The sequence below is a fragment of the Corapipo altera genome, unplaced genomic scaffold (assembly GCF_003945725.1).
Source record: "Corapipo altera isolate COAL_440 unplaced genomic scaffold, ASM394572v1 61411, whole genome shotgun sequence".
NCBI classification, from domain to species: domain Eukaryota; kingdom Metazoa; phylum Chordata; class Aves; order Passeriformes; family Pipridae; genus Corapipo; species Corapipo altera.
This window is the reverse complement of record NW_020884875.1, coordinates 1,815,070-1,838,030: the sequence shown is the minus strand read 5'-3', so window position 1 is coordinate 1,838,030 and position 22,961 is coordinate 1,815,070. Positions and strand designations below refer to the sequence as shown.

The 22,961-nt window shown below is 41.1% G+C and overlaps 2 protein-coding genes across 3 annotated transcripts in view; one reads left to right on the top strand and one right to left on the bottom strand.

Annotated features, from left to right (window-relative positions):
- The window catches only part of NADK2 (NAD kinase 2, mitochondrial), a 32,731-nt gene extending 25,337 nt beyond the window's left edge, over positions 1-7,394 (top strand). Inside the window, exons 10-13 of the mRNA XM_027634469.1 lie at positions 1,708-1,763; positions 1,847-1,900; positions 2,394-2,517; positions 4,609-7,394. Coding sequence (XP_027490270.1) covers positions 1,708-1,763; positions 1,847-1,900; positions 2,394-2,517; positions 4,609-4,747 — 373 coding nt within the window. The 3' untranslated portion in view covers positions 4,748-7,394. The remainder of the gene's footprint in view (positions 1-1,707; positions 1,764-1,846; positions 1,901-2,393; positions 2,518-4,608) is intronic.
- Positions 7,395-8,653: 1,259 nt separating this feature from the next.
- On the bottom strand, positions 8,654-22,818 carry SKP2 (S-phase kinase associated protein 2). Of its 2 annotated transcripts, XM_027634432.1 has the most exons (10): positions 22,745-22,818; positions 21,799-22,037; positions 17,560-17,671; positions 17,140-17,283; positions 16,421-16,555; positions 15,019-15,117; positions 13,398-13,525; positions 11,806-11,857; positions 11,031-11,138; positions 8,654-9,915 (listed from the first exon to the last, which is right to left on the bottom strand). In XM_027634432.1, exons 1-10 carry the CDS (start codon positions 22,750-22,752, stop codon positions 9,702-9,704), a joined length of 1,239 nt encoding a protein of 412 aa, XP_027490233.1. In that variant the 5' UTR covers positions 22,753-22,818; the 3' UTR covers positions 8,654-9,701. The 2 variants fall into 2 exon arrangements, with proteins under 2 accessions (XP_027490233.1, XP_027490232.1); XM_027634431.1 differs by lacking the exon at positions 22,745-22,818 and having other exon boundaries at positions 21,799-22,177.
- Between the last annotated feature and the right edge of the window lie 143 nt (positions 22,819-22,961).

The following is a 22,961-nucleotide window of genomic DNA, read 5'->3' as shown; positions in this document are numbered from 1 at the left end:
ATTTTGGTGAAAGATGTTGAATGCCACATGTGAAGATGAATGGTTGGGAGTGGTGAGGGAAGGAGTTTCTGTTCTGACTTGCAGAGCATACTGGGATGATCTGTGAACTACTCTTGTTGACTAAAATGGAAATGCTTAGATGATGTAGCTTAGTAAACTTATAAAAATCTAAGCTCTAAGAAGAATGGGAAAACATGTAGTTGGAAGCAGTGTTAAGTTGTCTCTGGCACATCTACTGTCCATTCTCCTTTCAAGCCTCGTTTCTTTCATATTTAATTGACAGGGCACAATCTCTTTGCCAAAGTACTCTCCTTAAACAAAGATGACAATATCTACACAGAACTGTCCTAGCTTAATCAAAGGGGTAAATTATTTTAACTTCAGCTTAAACAAGCTGCAGTACTGCATGTAAGTCTAATCAACTTAGTTTTGAGATGGGAGAGACATGTACAGTGAAAGCCTTGAAATCTATTTGTGTCCATAGTTTAAAGTTGTACAATAGGCCCTGGATTTATGTGGCAGGCTAAGATGAACTACAACAGAAGCTTTTAATGAAATTCGAAAATGAATATTCATGCTGTAACCATGGTTACTGGGTTTTACTCTTCATTGTAATTCAGAATTTTGTATTCAGTCAGCATAACTTAGTCCTGGAGCCTGCCAAGAATGAAATTGGCAGACTGCTAAGGAAACTTTTCCTAGTGTTCAGTACCTTGGGAAAGTACAGTCTTAATTCAGTGCTGTTTTAAGCATTTAATTTGCTTATACACTCTGTACTGAGCAATCCCAGAACCAGGGACCAAACTCTAGGATTGCTCCTCTCCATTGCTGTGTTGCTGGACTTCTCTAAACTGAGGCCAAGCCTCAGTGGAGTGATCTTCCTTAGCCTGTGGTTTGGGGGCTCTCCTGGAATTTCAGGCCACCTTGGACTGAGATACATTTAAATGTCCAGGTGCTGTCTTTAGCTGCCAAAACTTGTGTAAAAGGACATCTAGTTGAGAGAGAGAAAAATTTCGAACTGTGCATCTAAGTTTCTTGCCAGCACCTGATCAGGCTTGCAGGTAGGCAGTACGTACGTGTAAGAGAAGGAGCCTTGGACAGCCACGCTCAGCAGCTCTGCAGTCTGATAGGCTTTATGCAGACTTTTTCATTCAAATGTGTCAAATGCAGAAGTGCCTGATCTGACTGTCCCTTTTCTATATGCACCAGTTCCTGTGAGATTCAAGCCCACACTTTAGGGTACAAACAAAGAGGCGTAATATTTGTGAAGAAATGTTCGGTTCATAAATGAAAACTAACAGAGAGGATTAATTTGCAAGAGTTGGATATATGGGATAAGAACACACTGAATCTGTAGAACTGTCATACTTCAGTTTTTTTAATGCAGACTTAAATCAGCAGTTACTGGGTTAAGGCAGGAGGATTAGTGGTAAAGAGACTACACCCCATGTATCATGCTCTTTCCTGAAGACTTCAGGTAGTGGATTTTTAAGGTCTGCAAAGCCACAGGTAGATGCCAAACCAAGATTTAATTAAAGACTTCTTTTTGGAAGAAACTGATATCACACTTAATCTCATTGTTTGTTTGTTTTTCCCAAATGTTGAACATAGTTCTTTGTCTGTATGCAAAATTTTTGGGGTTTTTTTGCTTTGTTTTTCTACTAAGTTGTACTGCTCAGCAAACAAGACTTCTGCTTCTCTGTCTAGGTCCTATAATATTAACAAGGTTGCACATCAAGCTGTTGAAGAGATCCTTAAGATCGGTGAGTGAATAGTGTGGCATTATTAGCCAAGTTTATATAAACATACTCTTACCTAATTGGGGCTCTTGCTCTTGACTCAACAGCGAAAAAGCGTGGAAGTTTGGATATGCCATTGAACACGGACTTCGTGCAAAAAGGTCAGTGAAAAAGGCAAGATTTCTTAAAAGTGTCTTAACTTTGACCAGTTCGTTTGTATTCTTAATACTGAGCACTGCTTTCAGTATTCTAGTGCTCCTTCAATAAGAATATTCTTTTTTGCAAACATTATTTAGGCACATTTGGCAAAAAATGTCTTACTTGATATGAAAACACTTATTTAAGTTTCTGTATATAGAGAGATCTTCAGGAGAATTTCAGTTCTCCAAAGACTTGAAACACTTTATTTAATACACATATTGAAACACAACATTTAATTACCTGAAGAGGGCTGTTAAGTGTTCATCATGCAGCAGAACTGAAAGGACTATTCTGTAAAAGTAGGAGTTTTTCTGCCTGTGAAGACTATTAAACATCTGTCAAGACTCAATGTTCCCTTTTGGTAGAGAAGCCACTCTTCCCTGGAGGAATGGGTGTTTCTGAGAGTAACTAATTTTCCCTGGAAAACCTAATGGCTGATTTCTCTGTTTACAGTAACAAATGATTTCAATGAGTCTCTGCTCTACAGTCCAGAGGAACCAAAGATGTTTTTCAGTGTTCGAGAACCTATTGTAAACAGGGTTTTTTCAAGTAGCCGTCAGCGTGGCTTCTCTTCAAAGTAAGTGTTGGCTGCAGCATTGAAGCATTATTTCATTCTGTGTATGTCAAAAAGTATGAGTAATCCAGGAGTTTCCCTTGAAGTGTTTCAACATCCAGTTTGTGTTTGGAGTGGCTTGAGCATTGTTCTCATAACAGCAGGAGGAAAATGTTTCCTAGTTGTGTTATGCCTATTTAATGTTTGATCCATGCACAGTCTTACAGAATAAAAGGACTTTGCTGTGCTCAGTTTTGAGTGTGTGCCATTTCCCTCACTATGAGACACAGGCACTGACAAACAGGAGTGAATTCAGGAAAGGGCCACTGAGAGAATGAGGAGGCCAGAACACACCGTGTGTGTGTGCAAAGGAGAGACTCAAAGGGTGCTTTTGTGTGGCCTGGAGGAGGCAAGACTGCACCAGGAGGAGCCAGTTGCTGTCTTCAGCTGCCTGAGGACAGTTACAGAGGAGACTGAGTTAAACTCTTTTCAGAGCAGAATGTGAGGCAACAGTCATGATTTTATAGGATGTAAGATTCTGATAAAAAAAGAAGAAAAAATTTTCACAGAGCAAATAGTCAGGTGATAGAACAGGTTGTCCAGAAGTTGTGCTATCACTGTCCCTGGAGAAACTCAAAACTTGACTGGGCAAGGCCCTAAGCAACCTAACCTGTCTTTGAAGTAAAGCCTGCTTTGAATAGAAGGTTCCAAACTGAATTATTTGGTAATTAATCATTTTAACTTAGGGCACTTATGCCAGTGGAGGTTTAGATTGAATATAAGGAAAAATTTCTTCACAGAAAGGGCTGTCAAGCACTGGAAATTAGTACAGTGAAGTAGCTGCCCAGTGAAGTAGTGGTATCATCTTCTCTGGAAGGGGACCATCATCCCTGGAATTATTTAAAAACACTTAGGGCCATATTTTTAGTGGTGGGCTTGGTAGTGTTAGTTTAATGCTTGGACTCAATAATTTTGCATGTCTTTGCCAATCTAAATGATTCTATGATTTTTGTGGAGCTTGCCACAATTAAATACAAAAATGTACAACTGTTAGTTATATGTTCAGAATAACTGAACATATAAACAATAACATAAACAATTGAAAGCAATACAGTATTTCAGTATTAATTAAATATTAATTCAACCTTTTATATCAAAACAAATGTCTAAAGGAGCTCTGACCCGATGCGGACCCAAATTCTTCTCTTTTTGAGCCAGTGTTACAACAACATTGAATGACCAAGTCATAAAGGTATTCATATTTCTGGAAGATGTGTCTTCCTGAAAATCTAAGTCACTGCATAATTGTTGATTAAACTTTGGATATCAGAACATTGTACAGACCAAGAACTCATTACTTAATAGTGTTCTTGTTTTATGTATGAAGGGATAAATTTCAATGGTTAATTTTCCTTTAAAGGTAAGTGATGACAAAGGTGGTTAGTAGCTTTATTCTATCTTGTCTGGTTCTAAGAGAGAGGCCTTACATTTTATAAGCTTAGATTTAAATTTCTTAGCTTTAAGGTAGTGTAGTCAGACTAATATTGACAGCAATATGCTGCAATACCTATTCATGAAGTTGTCTGACAAGCATTCTGACCTTCATCTTTTGTGTTTGAAATTACTTTCCCTTTTCTCTGAATGATTCATGTAACAAAATTGACTATAATAATTGACTATCAAGCATTGCTAGTTGAAACTGTATGTTTCACTTAACATGAAGACAATGCGTTAGAATCATAAATTAATTGAAAACTTTTCTGGGAAGATTAAAGTATATCATGATTAAATGGGATCATCAGTAGCTTTCTTTTAAAAAAATACACCTAAACTGCAGCTTTCAACACCAAATATTAAGTTACAGGCTGTTCTCAGACTCTGGGAGCAATTATTTGAACAAGTCTTTCAGTTCCCCTGGACTCTTTGCTACATCCACACAACTGGGGGCGGTTCTAGTGCTTGGTACCGTGCTAAATGGTTCTCTAAGTATGTGATTAAGCATTTACTGGCCCACGCAAAAGAAGGGCCAAAACCTAGTCTTATTGTTGAGTGCTTCTGTGAAATACTTAAATGTTTGAGCTGTTTTGTGAAAACTGAGTTGTTGGATTTTTGCAGAGTCTGTGTCCGTTCCCGCTGTTGGGATGCCTGTATGGTTGTGGATGGAGGAACATCTTTTGAGTTTAATGATGGGGCGATAGCGTCGATACTGATTGACACAGAGGATGCACTGTGCACTGTTCTGCTGGAAGAATGAAGGACCCTCGTGTCTTCTGCTGAAACATTTATGGATCCATAGAGGGAAACCATGGGGATATCACAATGCTGCATTATACTGGATGTTGGCTTTTTCAGATGCAAGAGCATTTAGAGGAAGCTTGAAATGCTCTTCATTCCTTTGGGTTGGGGAAACATTAGCCTGATATTTAAGCTGTTTTTGCATCTGGTGTAAAAGAAATGTATCTGAAGTGTTACCTCTAACTTCAGTGAAAATTGACATTTTAACCTGTAAGGCAAACATGAAAGAACAGCCTTTTAAACACAGGTAGTTGGGTTCAAGTATTAAGTCAGTAGCATTAAATATTCAGATGTACAGTTTTTTAGTAACAGTCTGGGACTGAAACTAAGTACCTTCATACATACACTTTTGTAGAAAAGTTGACTATCGATCTAGCAATTTGATGCAAGGATATATAGGTTTTGGTAAACCATGATGTTGATGTAATAGAAATGGAAACACAAACCTTTTGTATGCTTTTCAAAAATTGTACAACTTTGTAGTTTCATACAATTTGTGGCAAATTTTTTTTTGTTCTTCCAGTATTTTTTCTACTTTGTAGGCTTACATCAAAAGTAAAAGTCTGGTTTAGTACATCTTGAATGAGGTAGCTTTTACTTTTTCTGTCTGGCTAGAGAGGGACTTGAAACCCAGAGGTTTTCTTAAGCCCTTCAACAGGAATTTACAAATTATAGAAATCATGTTGAAGTAAGATAGATTCCTTCACTGAGTGGATTAACTGGCAAACAGGTGTTCAGTCACACTAGTGCATGTAGGTGGCTATCATTAAGAAAGATATTTGGCCTTATTAAGTTAAATAGTTTGAAATATTAGGTTATGAATTTCTTATAATTGAAGAAGAATGAGATATCCTGTGTACTAGGAGTTGGAGCACAAGTTAATACCTATGTCTTCCAGTTTTCTCACCATATGTTTTTACCTTCCTCAGAAAGTTCCAATCCTGTGCTGAATTCTACTGATATTTAACTGGCAACAAATGAATTTTACATGTACTCTGCTCATGTTAGGTAAGCAAGTTGATAATAGAATAAAAAGTTCTGATTATAGAAGAGGAAGTGACTTTTTAAATAATGTTTTGGAGAAACTGTAAACTGTGACTGCCTTTTAAATCTGTGCTGATAATTGCATAGAAGAGAGGGCAGAATTTGACAGAGTTAATATTCCTACAGCAGGAACTCTTCTACTACATGACTTGAAAAAAGTATGTTTTGTCCTGTCTACTACAGATTAGCTTCCAAAAGTGAGTTTTCTTTAAACTGCTTTTGAACGGAGAGACTTCTATAACAGATGTTCTCAGGTCTAATGGAAATGTTCTCCAGTGTGGCCAATCAGTATACTTACTGACACTTGCAAAATGTGAACTGCTTTTTATAGGTGGAGGAAGTAGGTAAAGGATTGTTTCTTCTACGACTTGAGTGAATACAAGATGAAAACATACTTTAGAGGAAATCGATTTGACCATTCAGTTCTAGGAAAATGTGATACTGATGGAGATTTCTGAATAAGCTATCACTGTTTGTGTACATTTTACCTTTTAAGTGTGCTGCAAAGTGAGTTATTTACAGTGTTTGGCTATCATGATTGCACAGCCAGAGGGGAAAAAAAAGTAGCCAAATAAGTTTTCAAAACTTGGTAAGTTCAGGAGCTATCAGAATAAAGCCTTTAATGTCTAAAAAAATCTGCAAAACTTGTCTAAAGGTAAAGATGCAAAAGACTAATCTTTCTAAGGTTGTGTGCACACAAACTAGGGCATTTTAGTTGTCACTCCATCAGTAACCAACCAGTTAAGGATGGTTTATGTGCCTCTACCTGGTACACCAATCAATATGCTGTTAAACCCCCAAACCCACCAATGCCATTAATGCTAATTTATTACTTCTTAGGACTTTGCCACTGTTAGATCAGATTTAGGTATTGAACACCTGCATAGACAAATTATGTCAGAAATGTCATCCCCTGCTTATTTAGGTATTTGTGTACTGTAATGTTTTAATGGAGACTGATTAGTCTGATCAGTAAGCATACCTCTTAAACACGCCTGCCATTCCTTATTATGAATGTCAAGACTAAAAGACAATGTTTTCAGGCCTGACAGATCCAAAATATGATCTGGTTTAGGACTTAGTAAGTTTTCACAAATTCCTAACTTAGTGAAATGGAAGCCTGACTTACTCATGAGTGGCCTCTACTGGTTTTGTCTGTAATTTAATTGCACTTCTGTTGAAGCATTTACTGGTGAATGCTTAAGTTAATTAGGATGATTCAGAAATTTATAATAAATGAGAAGCAGCTACCTTTTTTATTGAAGAACTGTAGAATACTTTTTAAGGATCCTTTATTGCAAGGGATTACAGTACAATTTACCTGGTAGACAGTATTCCATGACAGGACAGAGTATTGGTTTAACACTGATTTAATCTGCATGGACTGGCGGTGATCTTTGCACCTCTTCTACCTGCTGAGTCAAATCCATGGTCTTTTCATTTAGTGCCAGTCCACATGGTGTTCTGCTAAACTAGACCTGTCATTCTTTGCCTTTTTTTTTTCTCCTCTCCACATGGTGTTTATACATTATGTAATAAAAATGAAAAGGTTAATTGATAAATGAAGCTCTCCTGTGCCTTATTTCGACTTTCAAAAGTGTTTCATGCACTCAGCTTCTTCTGTTATTGTTCAGGTTCTTTTAGTAGTTTGTAAGCCTTCTCAATGCAGAGACTGCTATGTAGCAGTTTTTGGTATGAATTGCACAGAGTGAGAAAATAAATTAATAAGAGGTCAGTGGTGCACCTTAACTCCAGGGACTTCCACTGTGTGTCTGCTACAGCTGCCACCGTAACCAACAGATGGGTGATAGTCCAACACTGAACCTGGTAGCTGAAAGTAGTTCAGGACTATTCCATCTAGCTAAACCCATACTCCTGTCCCAATTCTGTAGATGGTTTTAAAGCACAGTCTAGTAAATGCTAAATGTATTCATGATAACACCCTGCCCTCTAAACCACCAGTTTATACATTGGTTGGGTAAATTCCCCTCTTTGTAACCCTTTACACAAAGTTGGTGGGAAATTAGGGAAAGCATTCTCCTATTAATCAGTCATTTTGTACAACATAGCAATTTCTTATATCTTTATTAAATGCAACAGAAGGTGCATAGAGTTACATTGTGCACAGGGAGAAGTATTTATGGTAGTGCTAAGATGCATAGATTTACTTTTTTCCTTGAAGTAATTTAAGGCTTAAAACTAAGGCAGCAAATGGTGAGGCAGTAGAATATCCAAATCCCCTTACTTCTCCAGTTTTCATAAGGTATGTTGCCCATTAACATCTTTGTAAGGGACACAAGCCCATTAAAGAATCAACTGTTACTTACACTGTTAAACTGAATAAAAACCAAAACAACTTAAAACAGATTAGCATGATAATGTGTTTTATTTACTGTACTCTAGAAAGTCAAATTAAATATCAAATTCTAGTACTCATACAATCTTCCCACAGTAAAGTGTTCTGCATCACCAGATAATTAATACCTGAATGCTTTTCTTCAGACTGCAACAGGAAAAACTGTACCTACGCAACAGCCCTGCAGTAATGCTGTAGGCTACTCTTAAACATCCATTAATAAATTCACCTGCCTGCTGACTGCATTCATGTGGAAAACAACAGCATATTTATGCCCTACACAGGGTCCAAGTTTTGCCCTAGAACTTATCAGCTAGAACACCTTTTGGAACATTCTAGCCTGAAGCACAAGGACCCTGATAATAGATGCAGATGAAAGTTTCAGTTAAAGTCATTACTTGTCCCTATCCTTTTATTTGGTTTGGTTTTTTTAAATTTTTTTGGACAGTTCCTCAGCTTTTTCTATGACTTTAACCAAAAAAAAAAAAAATCCACACTAGACAAGAGTGGTTAGTGATACAGATACAAAAAGTGAAGTGCTACTACAAACATAAACTATTACAAAAGAAAATTGATGTTTCTTGCTAGCACCAAAGCATCTCTTCCCTCCAGCATTCTTATGCTGCAGTTCCATGTTTTGGTTTTTTGGTCATATCTAGAATCTTTTGAGCCCTCCTCCTGCAATATTTTTACCACTATATCAGCTGCAGTTGTTCTTTGGAGGAAATTTTATCTGAGATCAGACTCACAGAAGCTACACTAAGGTTCTGTAACATTTAATCAGAAAACCTAGCACTACCACGTGAAACCAGCATGGATAACCAACATCTATTTTTACAGATGCTAATTCTGAATGGGCTTCTCAGACTGTATTTTGCTAACAGCACACAATACTGAAGAAAAAATTATCATTTGTGGCCTGCTAAGTAAAAACTTTACTGTAGCTCCTTTATGCTGCCTCCTAACTTGTACGGTATTGAGCTCTCTTAGCTGCTTTAGTGTAGACATCCCCAAGTTACTGTTTTCAAGTTTGATTAATTCAGACTCAGTCCTCTTTTGTGCTCACAGCTTTTCATCTTACTGTGCATTTTGTTCAATTGAGTAGTTGAATAGGTTTAATATCTTATTCACTTTGAGCTCTGCAAATTCCTTAATAAACCTTATTAAGACACCTAGCACCTCTGCAAGCTGTTCCAGGAGTTAGGGAACAGCTTGCAAAGGTTAACTAAGAGGAATTAACTCTTCCAGGAGTTAACTGGAAGTTTTTCAAAGATCCCCTGTATAAAGAAAAAAAAAAGCCTGAAAAATTCTACAATTGCTCACAGATCATCAGATCTCTAAAGGCTTGAAGTACAAACAATGCTAAAAAATACTATGAAACATCATTAAGGTATAAGAGCAAATTAGAATGCTTTTTACAATAACAGTACTATGATTAAAGGTGCTCCAGCACTTTGTTTCTTAAGGAGCTTCAATGCACAGTGTGTCCATTGCATCCAGTGCACTGTACATATCATAAGAAACTAGGATTTCTCAGTGTCAATCTGCATTTGATTCCCCAAATCTCATGGTCCTTTTTGCTGCCAACAGTTGGCCTTGCAATGGGTGTAAAGTGTGAACGATTGATCTTCACTGCAGGCAGTGCCTCCTCTAGGAGCTGCAGGGAGCTGTCAGTCACTATCCCAAACACCTGAAGAGTCTTCAACGTTTGAATTTCACCAAGTTCTCTAGAAAAATATGAAATTAATCATGAAACTAAAAACATTTTTTTTCTTTTTTTTCAGTCTGTACCCAAGCTAGAGAACTCCATTTCTGCTAATTTTTAGAAGAGGGTAACTACTTAAACACATTTAATTGACAGTAGTTCTCTGTCCTGATACTTCATGAAACTGGATGAATATATTATTTTTTGCTGATCGATCTCTCACAGATTGAAAACCAACTGGTTCTTCCCCTTTCATTTCCCTGGACTTTACAATTTAGAACAAGTGGAAGAAATTGCCCCAGATGAAGTTTCAGGGTATGGTTCAGAGGAAACAAGCCCCTAGGTACTATCAGTTTCCAATTTGTGGCAATGTTTTGGTGAGTATCCAGCTGGCTTGATTGCTTTACATTTTCCCTATCATTATATGAACTGTGTATCTTACTGGACAAAGTCAAAAGGCTCAGGCACACGCTGCTACAGGAAAGGTTCTTCAGATGCATATTTTTAATAGTCCTGTTCCACTCACAATCTTTTTTCTTGTTGTTGACCATCCTTTGGATTAACATCCTTCCTTAAAGTATTGAGATTGAAATCTTCTATGCTAATAAAAGGCAGGAAAAACCCCCACAAACAAGTAACTATAAGTGTTTCAGCTGCAATCAATAACTAATAAAGGTGCTCACAAAAAATATACAGAGGTTAGCTAGTCAACAGGTACTGTCAACTCTGCTAGCTTTTCCAAATCTTGCTGCATAGTTGGAAGTCCAGGACTGACATCAATACTGGTCACTGGCAGGACTGGAAACTCCAGTTCCAGTAATGAGTAACATTTAGAATGCCGCTAATGCATGCATGGAGCAGCCAGTTCCATGAGTGCAGACTGATATCAGTGAGAGATTATCTCAGACACCTTTGGTTCCAGTCTGGATTCTCAAAAGGTACATGCTCTAGCAGACCTAGAGCTATAGCGGCTACCCATGCTATAGCAGCTTATTTTATCTCAGTTTTATTCACAATTCCTCACACCAGTAAGCTTTTCAAAACAGTACGTGCAATTCTAAACCTAAAATAAAGCAAGTTTAAATTAACTTACCCTCTGCATGAGTAGCAAACCAAAACTATTTGGAGATTACTTACAACAAGGCAGCAGGTGATATCTGATAACATCGACTAAGACAAAGATGTTGGAGGAACATGAGTCGCCGAAAATACTGGAAGCACTCAGGCTTTAACATCATGCTGTCACTGTACAGAAGAGCACATTAAATAAAGGCTTAGGTATAAAGCAGCAGTAAATTTGGTATTTCCAAAATTCAGACCAAGAAATTTAATAAACATCAACTTCTACCACTAAAGTATGTTTTTGCTCAATATAGAAGCAACCCATCTCTAGTGTATGTGTGCTGTGAGGGGAGGAATTTTGATTTTCACTGAAGGGCAAGTGAAGCAGAAGTTTCTCTTCACACAGATAGTCTGCAGCAGAACTCCTGCCAAGAACAGACAAGATTCTTCACAGAAAGATTTCAAAATACTGTCATTGACTAGGTCAAAACCAAAATACACCCTTCTTTTTACTGTTATGTAGCCAAGTAACTAATTTATATCAGAGAAGAATTAAACTCTCTCTAGGATGCTCGGCTCATAAACTGTAGGCATCTAAATGCTTTCCTCCATTCCACCTATCAACTACCCTCACTTGCTAGTTAATAAATCCTGTAGGTATATAATATTTATGATGAGATAGCAAAGAAATCTTCAAGTTAGTTACCTACTCCAGATTAGGTCATGCCAGATAGCAAATCTTTTGTAGTTTTAGCCTAGGTAGTATTTTCTGGTGCAGTGCTGTGCAATCATGTATTATTGCTAATCCCCTGTGCCATAAGGATTTAAGGACTAGCTGCACAGATCTTACCTGAGATCTAAATGGACAAGAAAAGGACATCTTTCCACCAGTGTTTTCACATCTGAAAAGAGTCACACAGAGTCAGCCCACCTTTCAGTAACAAGATGAACACGCTTTATACAGCCTACTCACTTCCATTTATGTTCATTTGTATGTTCTCTACTAGAACCCCACAACTAAAGCTCAACTTTTTGTTTGAAAGATTCGTGCTTAAGACAGCATACAGACTGCCTATCAAGATACTTTACATGGACTTCTTTTAATCCTCAGCAAAGCAGATACATTTAGTTCAACGCAGTGTCCCTAAAAGTCAGTTGCACCACCAACTTAGCAAGGGAGTAATTCAAGTGATATTTCTGTGAAATCTACCAAGACATAGTAATGGTGAGATGACGGAAATAATTACATGTAGTGAAAAAGCAACAGAAATTTTCCATACATCAAATACCCTTTCAGAACACCAAGTTTAGGCATCCTTATTTTTACCCACAGAAAGTTCTTTCCTCATGACAAAATTATAGTTTTCCTGATTTAAACTGTAAATTCTTGAGACCTTTTCATTGTGTGCAAATAGCATTGACTCACCTGTGGCTCAGATATCACCTAAAAGCCACTGTTATTAGCAAGGTGCTAAACAACATGCAAGAAAGCTTTGGTATTTAAGAATTCATGTGCAAGAACTAAAGAAAACAATACCTAAATGATGATGATTAATGTGCTATTCAAGTCTTATGGCATATCTATTGCACTGAAACAGAGTAAAGTCACTCAGTGTTTGGCAAACAGAAGAGGTTGGCACGTTGTCTCTAATGGTCCAATCAACAGAAGGTTTAAATTCTTGATGTGAAGGAGATTATGTAGCGTATTTGTTTGTGGGTTTGGGATTGAGATAAGATTTGCATATTTCCTCACAAGGAGAAGACATATCGAGGTCTGTGTGATGTTAAAAGAGAAATAAGAGAGGTCACCACCCACATTTCAGCTAGTGCCCTACTGTCAAAATTCATTCATTGAGAAAATTAATTTCTCTTTAGCACCAAAGCAATATCACTCTTACCTACACTCTTGTTAGTTTTGTTGTACCCTCTCCCCAAATCTAGATTTATCTGCATTTTCTATTACCCTCTCAAATAGTTAAATGTTGATTATTGAGATTATTTGGCATTTCAATTAACTGGCATCTGTATGTCAGTCTGAAACTCAAGCAGTTCCTGTGACTTTTCTCCTTTGGAAGATGCCTTCAGCAGCCACAACAGTAGAAGCCTTAAGAAAGCTCCAGGAACAGTATCTGGAAGGTCAATTCACAGCGAAATACCAAGTCCGGCTTCCAGAAGTAAGGGCTTCAGAAGTAAGGGCTATACCTTTTAACTGAAGATGAAATGAGCTTTCACCTGATTCTTTTTAAATTCAGAAGAAAAATCATCTCACCCTTCTTGTCTGAGCTAGAAATATGAGTAAGATTCTGACATCAACAACTTCATGCTATACAGAGCATAAAATCAGTGTTAGTACATGATTTTTGTATATACAGAGTGGATGCCAACCAGAAGAAAATATAAAGATCCCACAATGGGATAAAGATTTGTCATGCTGCTATTTACCTGCTATTTGTAGATTCTCTCTGTATCCACTTAAATTTAATTGGGTGACTACTGAAGTAACATGACTGACTGCTGCTTTGACATGTGTGGCTGTGAAGGCACACCAGGACAAGTTCAGCTCCTCCAGCCTATTTACAAATGAACAAAGAGTTGTTAACAAGAATGAAATGCAGTTCAAGTTCTGATATTTTCTATTACAGTTGATACTTTTAAAGGAAATACTTGTAACACACCTACTACCAAGTTCCTGTATTCATGAGTAGAAATTCTGCTATGACAATGATTAAGCACTAATTAATGGAGCAGGTTACCCAGCAGAATCGGTCTTTGGATATTTTCAAGATCCAACCAGAGAAAGTCCTCATCAACCTGGCCAGTGCTAATTTTAGATTCTGATCTGGGCAAGGGGTTAGAGTGACTCCCCAAAGCCAGTTCCACCTGGAATGATTCACTACCTTAGGAAGTGGAGTCTCTCTCCAAGGACTGCCACAGGGAGACACTGTCTTTTCATCAGAGTTTGTGACCTGAATCTGTTACTACCAAACAGATGGTCACATTGAAAGGAAAAAACACTATCCATCATTAGCACTGGTCAGATGACCAATTAATCCTAATTAGCATAAAATACTTTATAGTTTTATATAAACATTGGTCGTGCTGTGAGCTTAACTCTCTTTATGTGCTTGATTACCTATAGTCTATCACCATGGGGCTGGATGAAGTATTGTTCTGTGTGCAGGTGGTGTAGCTGTAACCAGAGGACAAAGACACGAGGAATGCACAACTACAGCATTTAGCTGGCAATCTCTACATAAATGAAAAAACAGTTAAATTGCCACTAGCATTCCCAGGATCAGGTTTGCCATCTGCTATTCACTGTGCACTGCACAGACTGCCAGCCTCTAAAGAGCTCATGATCCAAGTAACCAGACCAAGCAACAAGATTAAGGCTTTGGCTGTCCACTAACTTGCAATTTGATTAAAAAACATGCTTTTGCAGAAGGAAAGATTAAATATGTTGTCTCGCATGTCACGGGAAGTCAGCAGAAAGATTGGGATATAAATCCCAGACTCACTGGGGCTCAGTTCAATGACTTCCTGCCAGCAGATGGTTTAATCTCTGAAGAGCTGTAAATCTGAACACAGTGCTTCATGAACTAGAAGGTTACTGAAGGAATATTCTACCATGGAAAGGCACAGTGTTCTCTGGCATTCATGCTGTACTCTGATTGCAAAGAGAGCTCTGGGATTCCACTTTCCAGTTTCAAAGCATACGCTTTCACTTTGAGAGAATCACATACTGTTTTTGTTAAGAAAATCGAATTTACAGGATATGAAAGGGACATAAATGGGGTTTTATCCACCAACAAGGATGAATAAGGAAAAACTACCAAAGTGCATCTTTGCTATTATGGAAGAAAATAGCATGATGGAGAGAAACTACCTGACTATTCCGCTAATATTCAACTGTTAGGCATTTAGGAACAGAAACAGGCACGTAAAAAAAAAGAAAAGGTGTTAGATACAAGTATAACTGGGAGGCCCAAGGAAAAAAATAAAAAGGATCCTTTTTCTCAGGAATAGCAGTAAGCAGGAACAGCAAAAACTGGTTTTGTCTTACACAGAGCAGCTGCTCAACATCATCTCCAAGGCTTCTGCAGAGAACCCTGAGCACCCACAAAGGTTTAGTCGTATCAAATTGGGATTCCTAGCAATGCTCCTGGGGAGGGAAAAAAAAAAAAAAGTCTGATAAAATTTAAATGTTGGAACATCGCTGGCATTGCTAGGATGCACATTTATTTTTAGGAGCTAGGATCCCAGGCACCAGTGACTCACTAAACAAGCAGTACTGCATCTTTAATCAACTGACAAACCTGAGTCACTAACGGTCTCAACTCTGTACTTGCTAAATCAAAGCACAACATTGAAAGGGATACCTGTCTATTTAGTTGACATTCCTGACAAGTCTGCATGTTTATGAACTACCAAGTTTACAAGGAAAAGATTTCTTTTCACCACCTTCTGTTGTATGCCAATAAACACATACCATAGCTTATCAGAGATGACTATGCCTCAACAAAAGACAAAGCAACAGTCCCATTTCTGATGTCATCCCTCTGCAAGACAAAGGTTATTCTACAACAAAACATATCCAAATAGCATCCCCTGAACACATTTGTTTGCAAGACTAGAGCAGACATGCATTTGGCAAAACCTGGAAAAACTCATGTGCAGTATCTACGTTTGTACCCAAGGCAATAAAATTCCATCATTAATGCTTGATGAGTATGCAGTTTTCACATAGTTTTCACCTGGTATCAAAAGCCAAACTATATTGATTTGTGTCTGGTTCCCCCTCTCTGGAGTGAGGAAGGCATCAGAAAGTAGGACAGCCAGAATCTCTGCCATCTGACCTATGGTCCTGGCACCTCCACAGTCACCTAATGTGACTGAACAGGAGACTGACTGCACACCCAAGAGTGTCTTTTCAGTACAACCAAAAAAAACAGTTCGCCTGCTTGACAGAATCTGTAATTTTCCACGACCTCAGAGTGAAGTTCAACAAAGAAGTGAGCAATAGTGCAGAAGCACAATAAGCATGTGGTGGTAGAGCCACCCAGAGGCCTTAAAATAGAAGAGAACCTGCATACCAAACACACAGTTCTTCTGGGAGCACAAAAACGGGAAAATAAAAGTGGCTCTGCCGTGCAGCTTGGATGTGGGAACAGCCAATGGACACAAACCCTAGAGAGATGAGCAGTTTCTCCAACCTCCTCCTACTCTGGGGAATTTTTGGAAAAAAAAATGGCACCAAGACACACTTTTCTATAGGGGTGTTTCATCTCCACCTCATCTCTTGGAATATAGGAACACGTAGCTCATCTAGCCTGCCAGCTTGCCCTGTTAGGTGCCTAAAACTGGCCATTTCAATAGACTTCTCAAGGAACAACTCTCCACTGCATTCTTTCATTAGCCTGCACAACAGAAGGTATCTACAGAATATTCCCAAACATGTCACTCACTTGATGATGTTGTCAGAAAGCACTAGTCCCTCCAAGCTGAGGTTCTGCAATCTTTCACACAGACAAAGAATACTCTGGAGATCTGCAACAGACATTGTGCAGTTTGACAAATCCAGGTACTGAAGTCTGAGAAGTCTAAAAAAAAAAAAAAAAAAAAGAAAAGGTCAAGTTGCTAAAATTGCGTTAGAACAGGCTTCACAAATATATCCCACACACTAAAACCATACAAACTTGCACAAACTAGTTCTACTGTTGTGTTTAGCTGCACATTGAGTATTTGACTAAGCTTGCTGGGCCTACTGCTAAGCTACCAGACAAAACTGCAGAACTCATATTTCAGGCATTCACAATTCCTCATAACACCTGAAAGTCTACCCTGCTGCAGTTAAATAATTTTTTTTTGGGTGTCCCATATAAAATGCTGCAGATGGTGACAATTCTTGGTTCTACAAGAAATGAACCAAGAAATGGTTCTGTAAGTGCATTATAACACTCGATACTTTCAAAAAATCACATTGGCTTGGTTTTAAATATCTGACAGGTGAATGCAGATTCTCCTGTTCCAACACATGTCTAACCACTGACCAGCACTTCCACAGGCCACAAACAGCACAAATACTGCTACTGGTTGCTACTACCTTAAAACCAAAACTACATAGAAAAACTGTGAATATTTGAGACAGAGTTTCAGGATCCAGAACATGCAGAAAAGGTCTTACTCGGTTGTTTTAAACAATGGATTTCCAATACAGGCTCTTGGGCAGCGGAATACAGTAACACCTGCGGGCAGCAGGTGTCCAAGCACTCCTGGCAGCAGATTCCCACCAGTCAGATCAAGAGTCTGCCAGAGAGATTCATCGAACCTGAGGCACAGAATTTTACTCGTTAGTGAGTTTAAAAGGGTCACAACAACCACAGAAAGTTTTCAGTGTCAAAAAAAAGACTGAGAGGAGGGAAAACTATTTAATAGACTATATTAATGTTAAAATATGTGAAGCATCTTTTGATTATATATCCACATAGCCCACCTATGGCATAAACTGAATTATACATGAATAAACAAGGTTACAACCATATCATTTAATAGTCCACAGAAATGAAGGTTTCTTTAGTACTAAATTATGAGAAATAATACTTACGAAAGACGATGCCATCTCTTGCAAATCACTGAAACTTTTAGCAAGTCCTTTAGGGGCAAATATGCAAAGATTGCCAAAAGTAATTCATCTGGAAGCGCATCCAGAGAAACACCTTTAGGGAAAGAGCAAAACACACTCTGGTTAAAGCTGGTTCATTCTTGCCTGCTGAGAGATGCCTTGTTTGGTTTGGCTGTTAAAAGCACTTCTACAACCTCTCTAGGCTATACAGACATCAGCCCACTATTTGTCCCCCTTTCAGCTCTTCAGTGTAGGAAGATATTATTACCATCTCTGCATAGTCATCCCTGGTAAATGCCAAAGTTCCCATAATATCAACTCTCTATACATACTAAAGCCATGGAAAAACAATTTTACTGATAACAATGACAATAATCATTATTCACATACTCATTTGGGAAACAAGAGCATCTTAGTTACTGCTTTTCTATTCTAAGGCTTGTGTGATCCTCTATTTTTTTCCCTTCTGAAATGCCCACTCTTCCTATGCATGCAAGGGTCTCAGAAGGGAGCTCAAGGTGAATTATGCTTTTGTGTGATACACAGAAAAAATCAGGTACTACAAACTGCTCCCTAAAACAGGCATGCTATCTCCACCCCAAGAATTATCTGAAAGGATGTGGTACAATCTCAGCTTCTCACAAGTAGATACAGGGCTCCAGAAGGTGTTGCAATTCACATCAGAAATTTCTGGGTGGTGAAGCTCAGCTACAGCTGCCTATGACCCAGCAATCAGTCTTACTTAAAAACAGGGTTGTCTGAGGCCGTTCCCACCTTCCACATGATAGCCTAGTGTCTGGAGAGAGCTGCTTATTTATTTTGCATCCCATACTCACTCATACTGAAAACACACTTTGACACCAGGGAAAGGAACCCAGCATCTTATAACCCCTTCAAGTGTCCAAGGTCTTCAGGTTACAGTCCTGCTCTTTTCCCTGCCAGTCCCTTTATGGCCCAACAGCCAGTTCCTAACCCAGCAGACAGTGCCCCTGTCCAAGACATGGGCTGCAGCCTTTCCAGGAGTATGCCACAGGAGATGGTGTCAAAGGCTTTGCTGAAGTCCAGGTACACACATCCACAGCCTTCCCCTCATCCACCAGGTGGGTCACTGGATCATAAAAGGAGATCAGGTTGGTCAGACGGGACCTGTCCTTCCTAAACCCGTGCTGGCTGGGTCTGATCCCTTGTCCATCCTGTACGTGCTGTGTGATCTCACTTAGGATGATCTGCTCCATAACTTTGCCAGGCACTGAAGCCAGGCTGACGGGCCTGTAGTTTCCCGGGTCCTCCTTGCAGCCCTTTTGTGGAAGGGTGTGACATTCACTAACTTCCAATCATCTGGGACCTCCCCAGTGAGCCAGGACTGTTGGTAGATGATGGAGAGTGGCTTGGTGAGCTCTTCTGCCAGCTCCCTCATCACACTTGGTGGATCCCATCTGATCCCATAGACTTGTGAGGATCCAAGTGGCTCAGCAGGTTGCTAAATGTTCCCTCCTGGATTAAAGGGGGGTTATTCAGCTTCCTGTCTGTCTACCAGTTCTGGAAGCCAGTTGCCCTGAGGACAACCTGTCTTACTGTTGAAAACTGAGGTAAAGAAGGTGTTAAATACCTCAGCCTTTTCCTCATCTTTGGTGACTATGTTCCCCCCCATGTCAAACAAAGAATGGAGGTTTTCCTTGCCCCTCCTTTTGTTACTGATATATCTGTAAAAGCATTTCTTGTTATCCCTGACAGAAGTGGCTAGATTTGAGTTCAAATTGTGCCTTTGTCTCTCAAATTTTCTTTCTACATGATCTAACTATATTCCTAAACTCTTCCTGAGTAGCCAGCCCTTTTTTCCATAGTCAGTAAGCTCTCTTTTTTTCCCCTAAATTCCTTCAAAATCTCCCTATTCAGCCAGACCCTTCATCTTCCCCCACCAGCTTGCCTTTTGGCACACTGGGACAGCCTGCTCCTGTGCGTTCAAGACTTGCTTCTTGAAGCATGTCCATCCCTCCTGGATCCCTTTGTTTTCCAGGGTTGTTTCCCAAGGTACCCTTTGAACCAGTCTTCTGAGTAGGCTGAAATCTGCCCTCTGGAACTCCAGCATAGAGGTTCTACTGATGGCCCTCCTTGCATCCCTAAGTATTGAAAACTCTATTATTTCATGGCCACTGTGCCCTAGATTGCCTCCAACCACCACATCTTCCACTAGCCCCTCTCTGTTTGTGAACAGCAGGTCTACAGGGGCCCCAGCCCTGGTAGGCTCATTTACCTGCTGAAGCAGGAAATTATCCTCTATATGCTCTAGGTATCTCCTAGACTGCCTCCTCTCCGCTATGTGGAGTTCCCAGCAGACATCCAGCAGGTTAAAATCACCCCTGAGAACAAGGGTTGGCGATTTTGAGACATCTGCCAGCTGCTTGTAGAATAATTCATCACCCTCATCATCTTGGTTGGGTGGTCTGTAACAGACTCCCACCAGGATGTCAGGCTGGTTGGCCTTCCCTTGATTCTGATCCACAGGCACAGTAACTTATTGTTACTGACTTCAAGTTCTACAGTCAAGAGACTCTCTAACATATAGAGCCACCCCTCTACCTCTCCTACCCTGCCTGCCCCTTCTGAAGAGCCTGTAGCCACCCATGGCATCACTCCAGTCACGCGAGTCATCCCACCACGTTTCTGTGATGGTGACTACATCATAGCTTTCCTGCTGCACGATGGCTTCCAGCTCCTCTTGTTTGTTACACATGCTGTGTGCATTGGTGTACATGCACTTCAGCTGAGCTGCTGATTTGACTTCTAACTCTGGCTTTCTACCCTTAGGCTCATCTCTGGAGAGCCTAGTTTCAACCCCTTCCCCCTTCAAACCTAGTTTAAAGCCCTTGTGATCACCCCAACAACTTATGGGCTAGAGCCCTTCTGCCCTTGCCAGATAGAAGCCCATCTGACTCTAGGTACATAGAATTTGCCCCGTGGTCAAATAAAAACAAAATTTTGCTCCCGGCACCAATCCTTTATCAATAAGATGGGTTTTCCTACTCCTCTCCTCATTCATCCCTGCTACTGCAGGAACACCACTTGTGCTTCTGTTCCTTTTGAGGTCTCCTGGAGCACAGCAGGCTGTGACCAGCATCTCCCTCTGAGGGGGGCCTCTCAGAGCCAGCAAACTCTCAAATTTGCTATACCTGGAGGACCACTAAACGATAATGACAGATCCTGGGCTGATACATGCAGTATTTGAGGCTCAACTCTTTGCCCATTGAGAAGATGCAAAGGCATCTGACATGAGTCCTTCACTGAACTCAAGGGGAATTTTTCACAGGTGGATACTGTATATACCTTGTATATACAGTATATACCTTGTATATACAGTATATACCTTGTATATACAGTATATACCTTGTATATACTCTTTCAGGTCTGTGTGCCTCTGAGAGTGAACAAGCTAAAGCAAATGTACTGTGAATGTTGCTCTCTTAGATTCTCAAATACTTTAGATCTGTAAGTTATGCCTATAAGTGAGTTACTGCTGTGCCTACTGTAAATTCTGTATGAATCCTTTGTTAAATTAACTGAAGCTATCAATTAAGTGCTGTTAAGTACTGTTAAACTTTTAGGCCTAAACTGTTGGTCAGTTCCAGGGCTCAAGTTTAGCCAGGGGGTCTACTCAATCTTGTGCCTCAACATAGCTATTTTTTGGGCTGACTTTGGGTTTTGAGTGATTGATTTTAGATCTTACTTTGCTTTTTCTCTGTGCTTTAACCATCTAGTAAGCAGTAGAGTGAAGAATGCCAATGAACTTCGTTGTGCTTTCACTTTTATATTAAATCTGCTTTTGCTGATACCTTTGCCAGTGATTCTTCAAGCAACCTTAAAACATTCATTTGCAACAGGCCCTGCTGGGCCAAGGTGCCACCCATGTCCCACACAGAAAGAGCAGGTAGACACAGGGACATGCAGCACAAATCCCCAGCACACAGACAGGAGCTGTCAGGACTAGGCAGGAGAGACCCATGCTTTTCATTGGCCACAGTTCTGGAGCCAGACACACCACCCTTGTTTAAAAGCTTACATAAAACAGGGTTTATCAACCCAGGCCTGAAAGCCACCAGGTCTGAAAGTGACATTCAGCTGGATAAGAGCAAAAAAAGTAAACAGTAAGGCAGTGGCAACTTGTGATGCCCACTGTCCACCTCTACTGAAGCGTGAGCAGAACCTGGACCAGGGTGATCGTACCTGGCTCTGCCTCTCGGAGCAGCCACGGCCGGCGCACAATAACAAACCCCTTCTGCCGTTTTGGAGCAGGACAGCCTGATGACACCAGCAGGTCTTGCGGCATGTTTTCGTTGCCCAGCTTGTCTTTCTTAAGGACAGACACTCCCACGCTCGACAGGAACTCCGGGGTCTTGCTGGAGTCCCAGTCCAAGCTGGTGGAAACATTAGTGCTGGAGGATGGGATCTCCTGGAGGTGTTTCCTGCAGACAGAGCAAAACCCACAGGCTCTGAGGGTACCGCCAGACCGACCAAACACATGACGGGGACGGCCGCACAGCAGCATTTCCAACTCACACGTAACCCACATCCACACGCGGGGCGATTAAACGGGGGATCTGTGGGCGCTGGAAGCACCAGCAACAGCCATAAGCAGGTGTGTGCTCGGTCTGGCACATTCGGGGTGAGATCCCGCCAGGGACTGAGGGCGCCCCGCTCCCGGATGGGGCGGGCGAGGGGACTGACGGAGGCGGCGGGCACGGCTCGACCCCCGCGGCGGCCTCACAGACCCCAAAACCGGGTCAGGCCGGGACCCCCGCACGGGCAGCGGGGCGGGATGGACGGGGGGAACGGCGGGCGTTCGATCCCGACTGCCGCCCGCTGAGGGCGGGAGAGAAGCGGTCCGGGGATCCCGCGCACGTCCCGCATCCCGCGGGCGCGCACACGCGTGTGGCCCCGCACCGCGTCCGCGCTCAGGAACCCACTCCCGCTCTCCCGGGACCCACTCCCACTCCCCTGGGGTCCCATTCCCGCTTCCAGCGCCCGGGGTCCTCCTATACAGCCCGCCACCCCTAAGCAGCGGCGAGGATCCACCCGCTCCCTCCGCGAGGGCTCACGCGCAGCCTGCCAGCGAGACCCCTGTCCCCGTGTCTCCGTATCCCAGTATCCCTGTATGCCCGTGTCCCGGTACCTGTACATGGCTCCAGGAGGCCCGCGCGCGCCGCCGCGCGCCCCGCGCCTTTTAGCACCGCGCCATCCCCGGGCCGGCCGGAAGCCGCGGGGGGAGGAGGGGGAGCGGCCGCGGAGGCCGCCGGGAGCTGTAGTTCCTCAGCCCCCCCCCCCCGTGCCCGCCCCGGGGCGGGACCGAGCGGCGAATGGCGGCGGCCCGGACGCGGCAGGAGCCGGGA

What these genes read in the sequence shown, in the direction of transcription:
- SKP2 (XM_027634431.1), bottom strand. Translation starts at nt 22,144, where the DNA reads ATGTGGGTTACGTGTGAGTTGGAAATGCTGCTGTGCGGCCGTCCCCGT. An exon ending in GCTCCGAGAGGCAGAGCCAG is followed by an intron (nt 17,672 to 21,798) that starts GTACGATCACCC and finishes CTTTCCCTAAAG; the next exon opens with GTGTTTCTCTGGATGCGCTT. An exon ending in ATATCACCTGCTGCCTTGTT is followed by an intron (nt 9,916 to 11,030) that starts GTAAGTAATCTC and finishes ATATTTTTCTAG; the next exon opens with AGAACTTGGTGAAATTCAAA.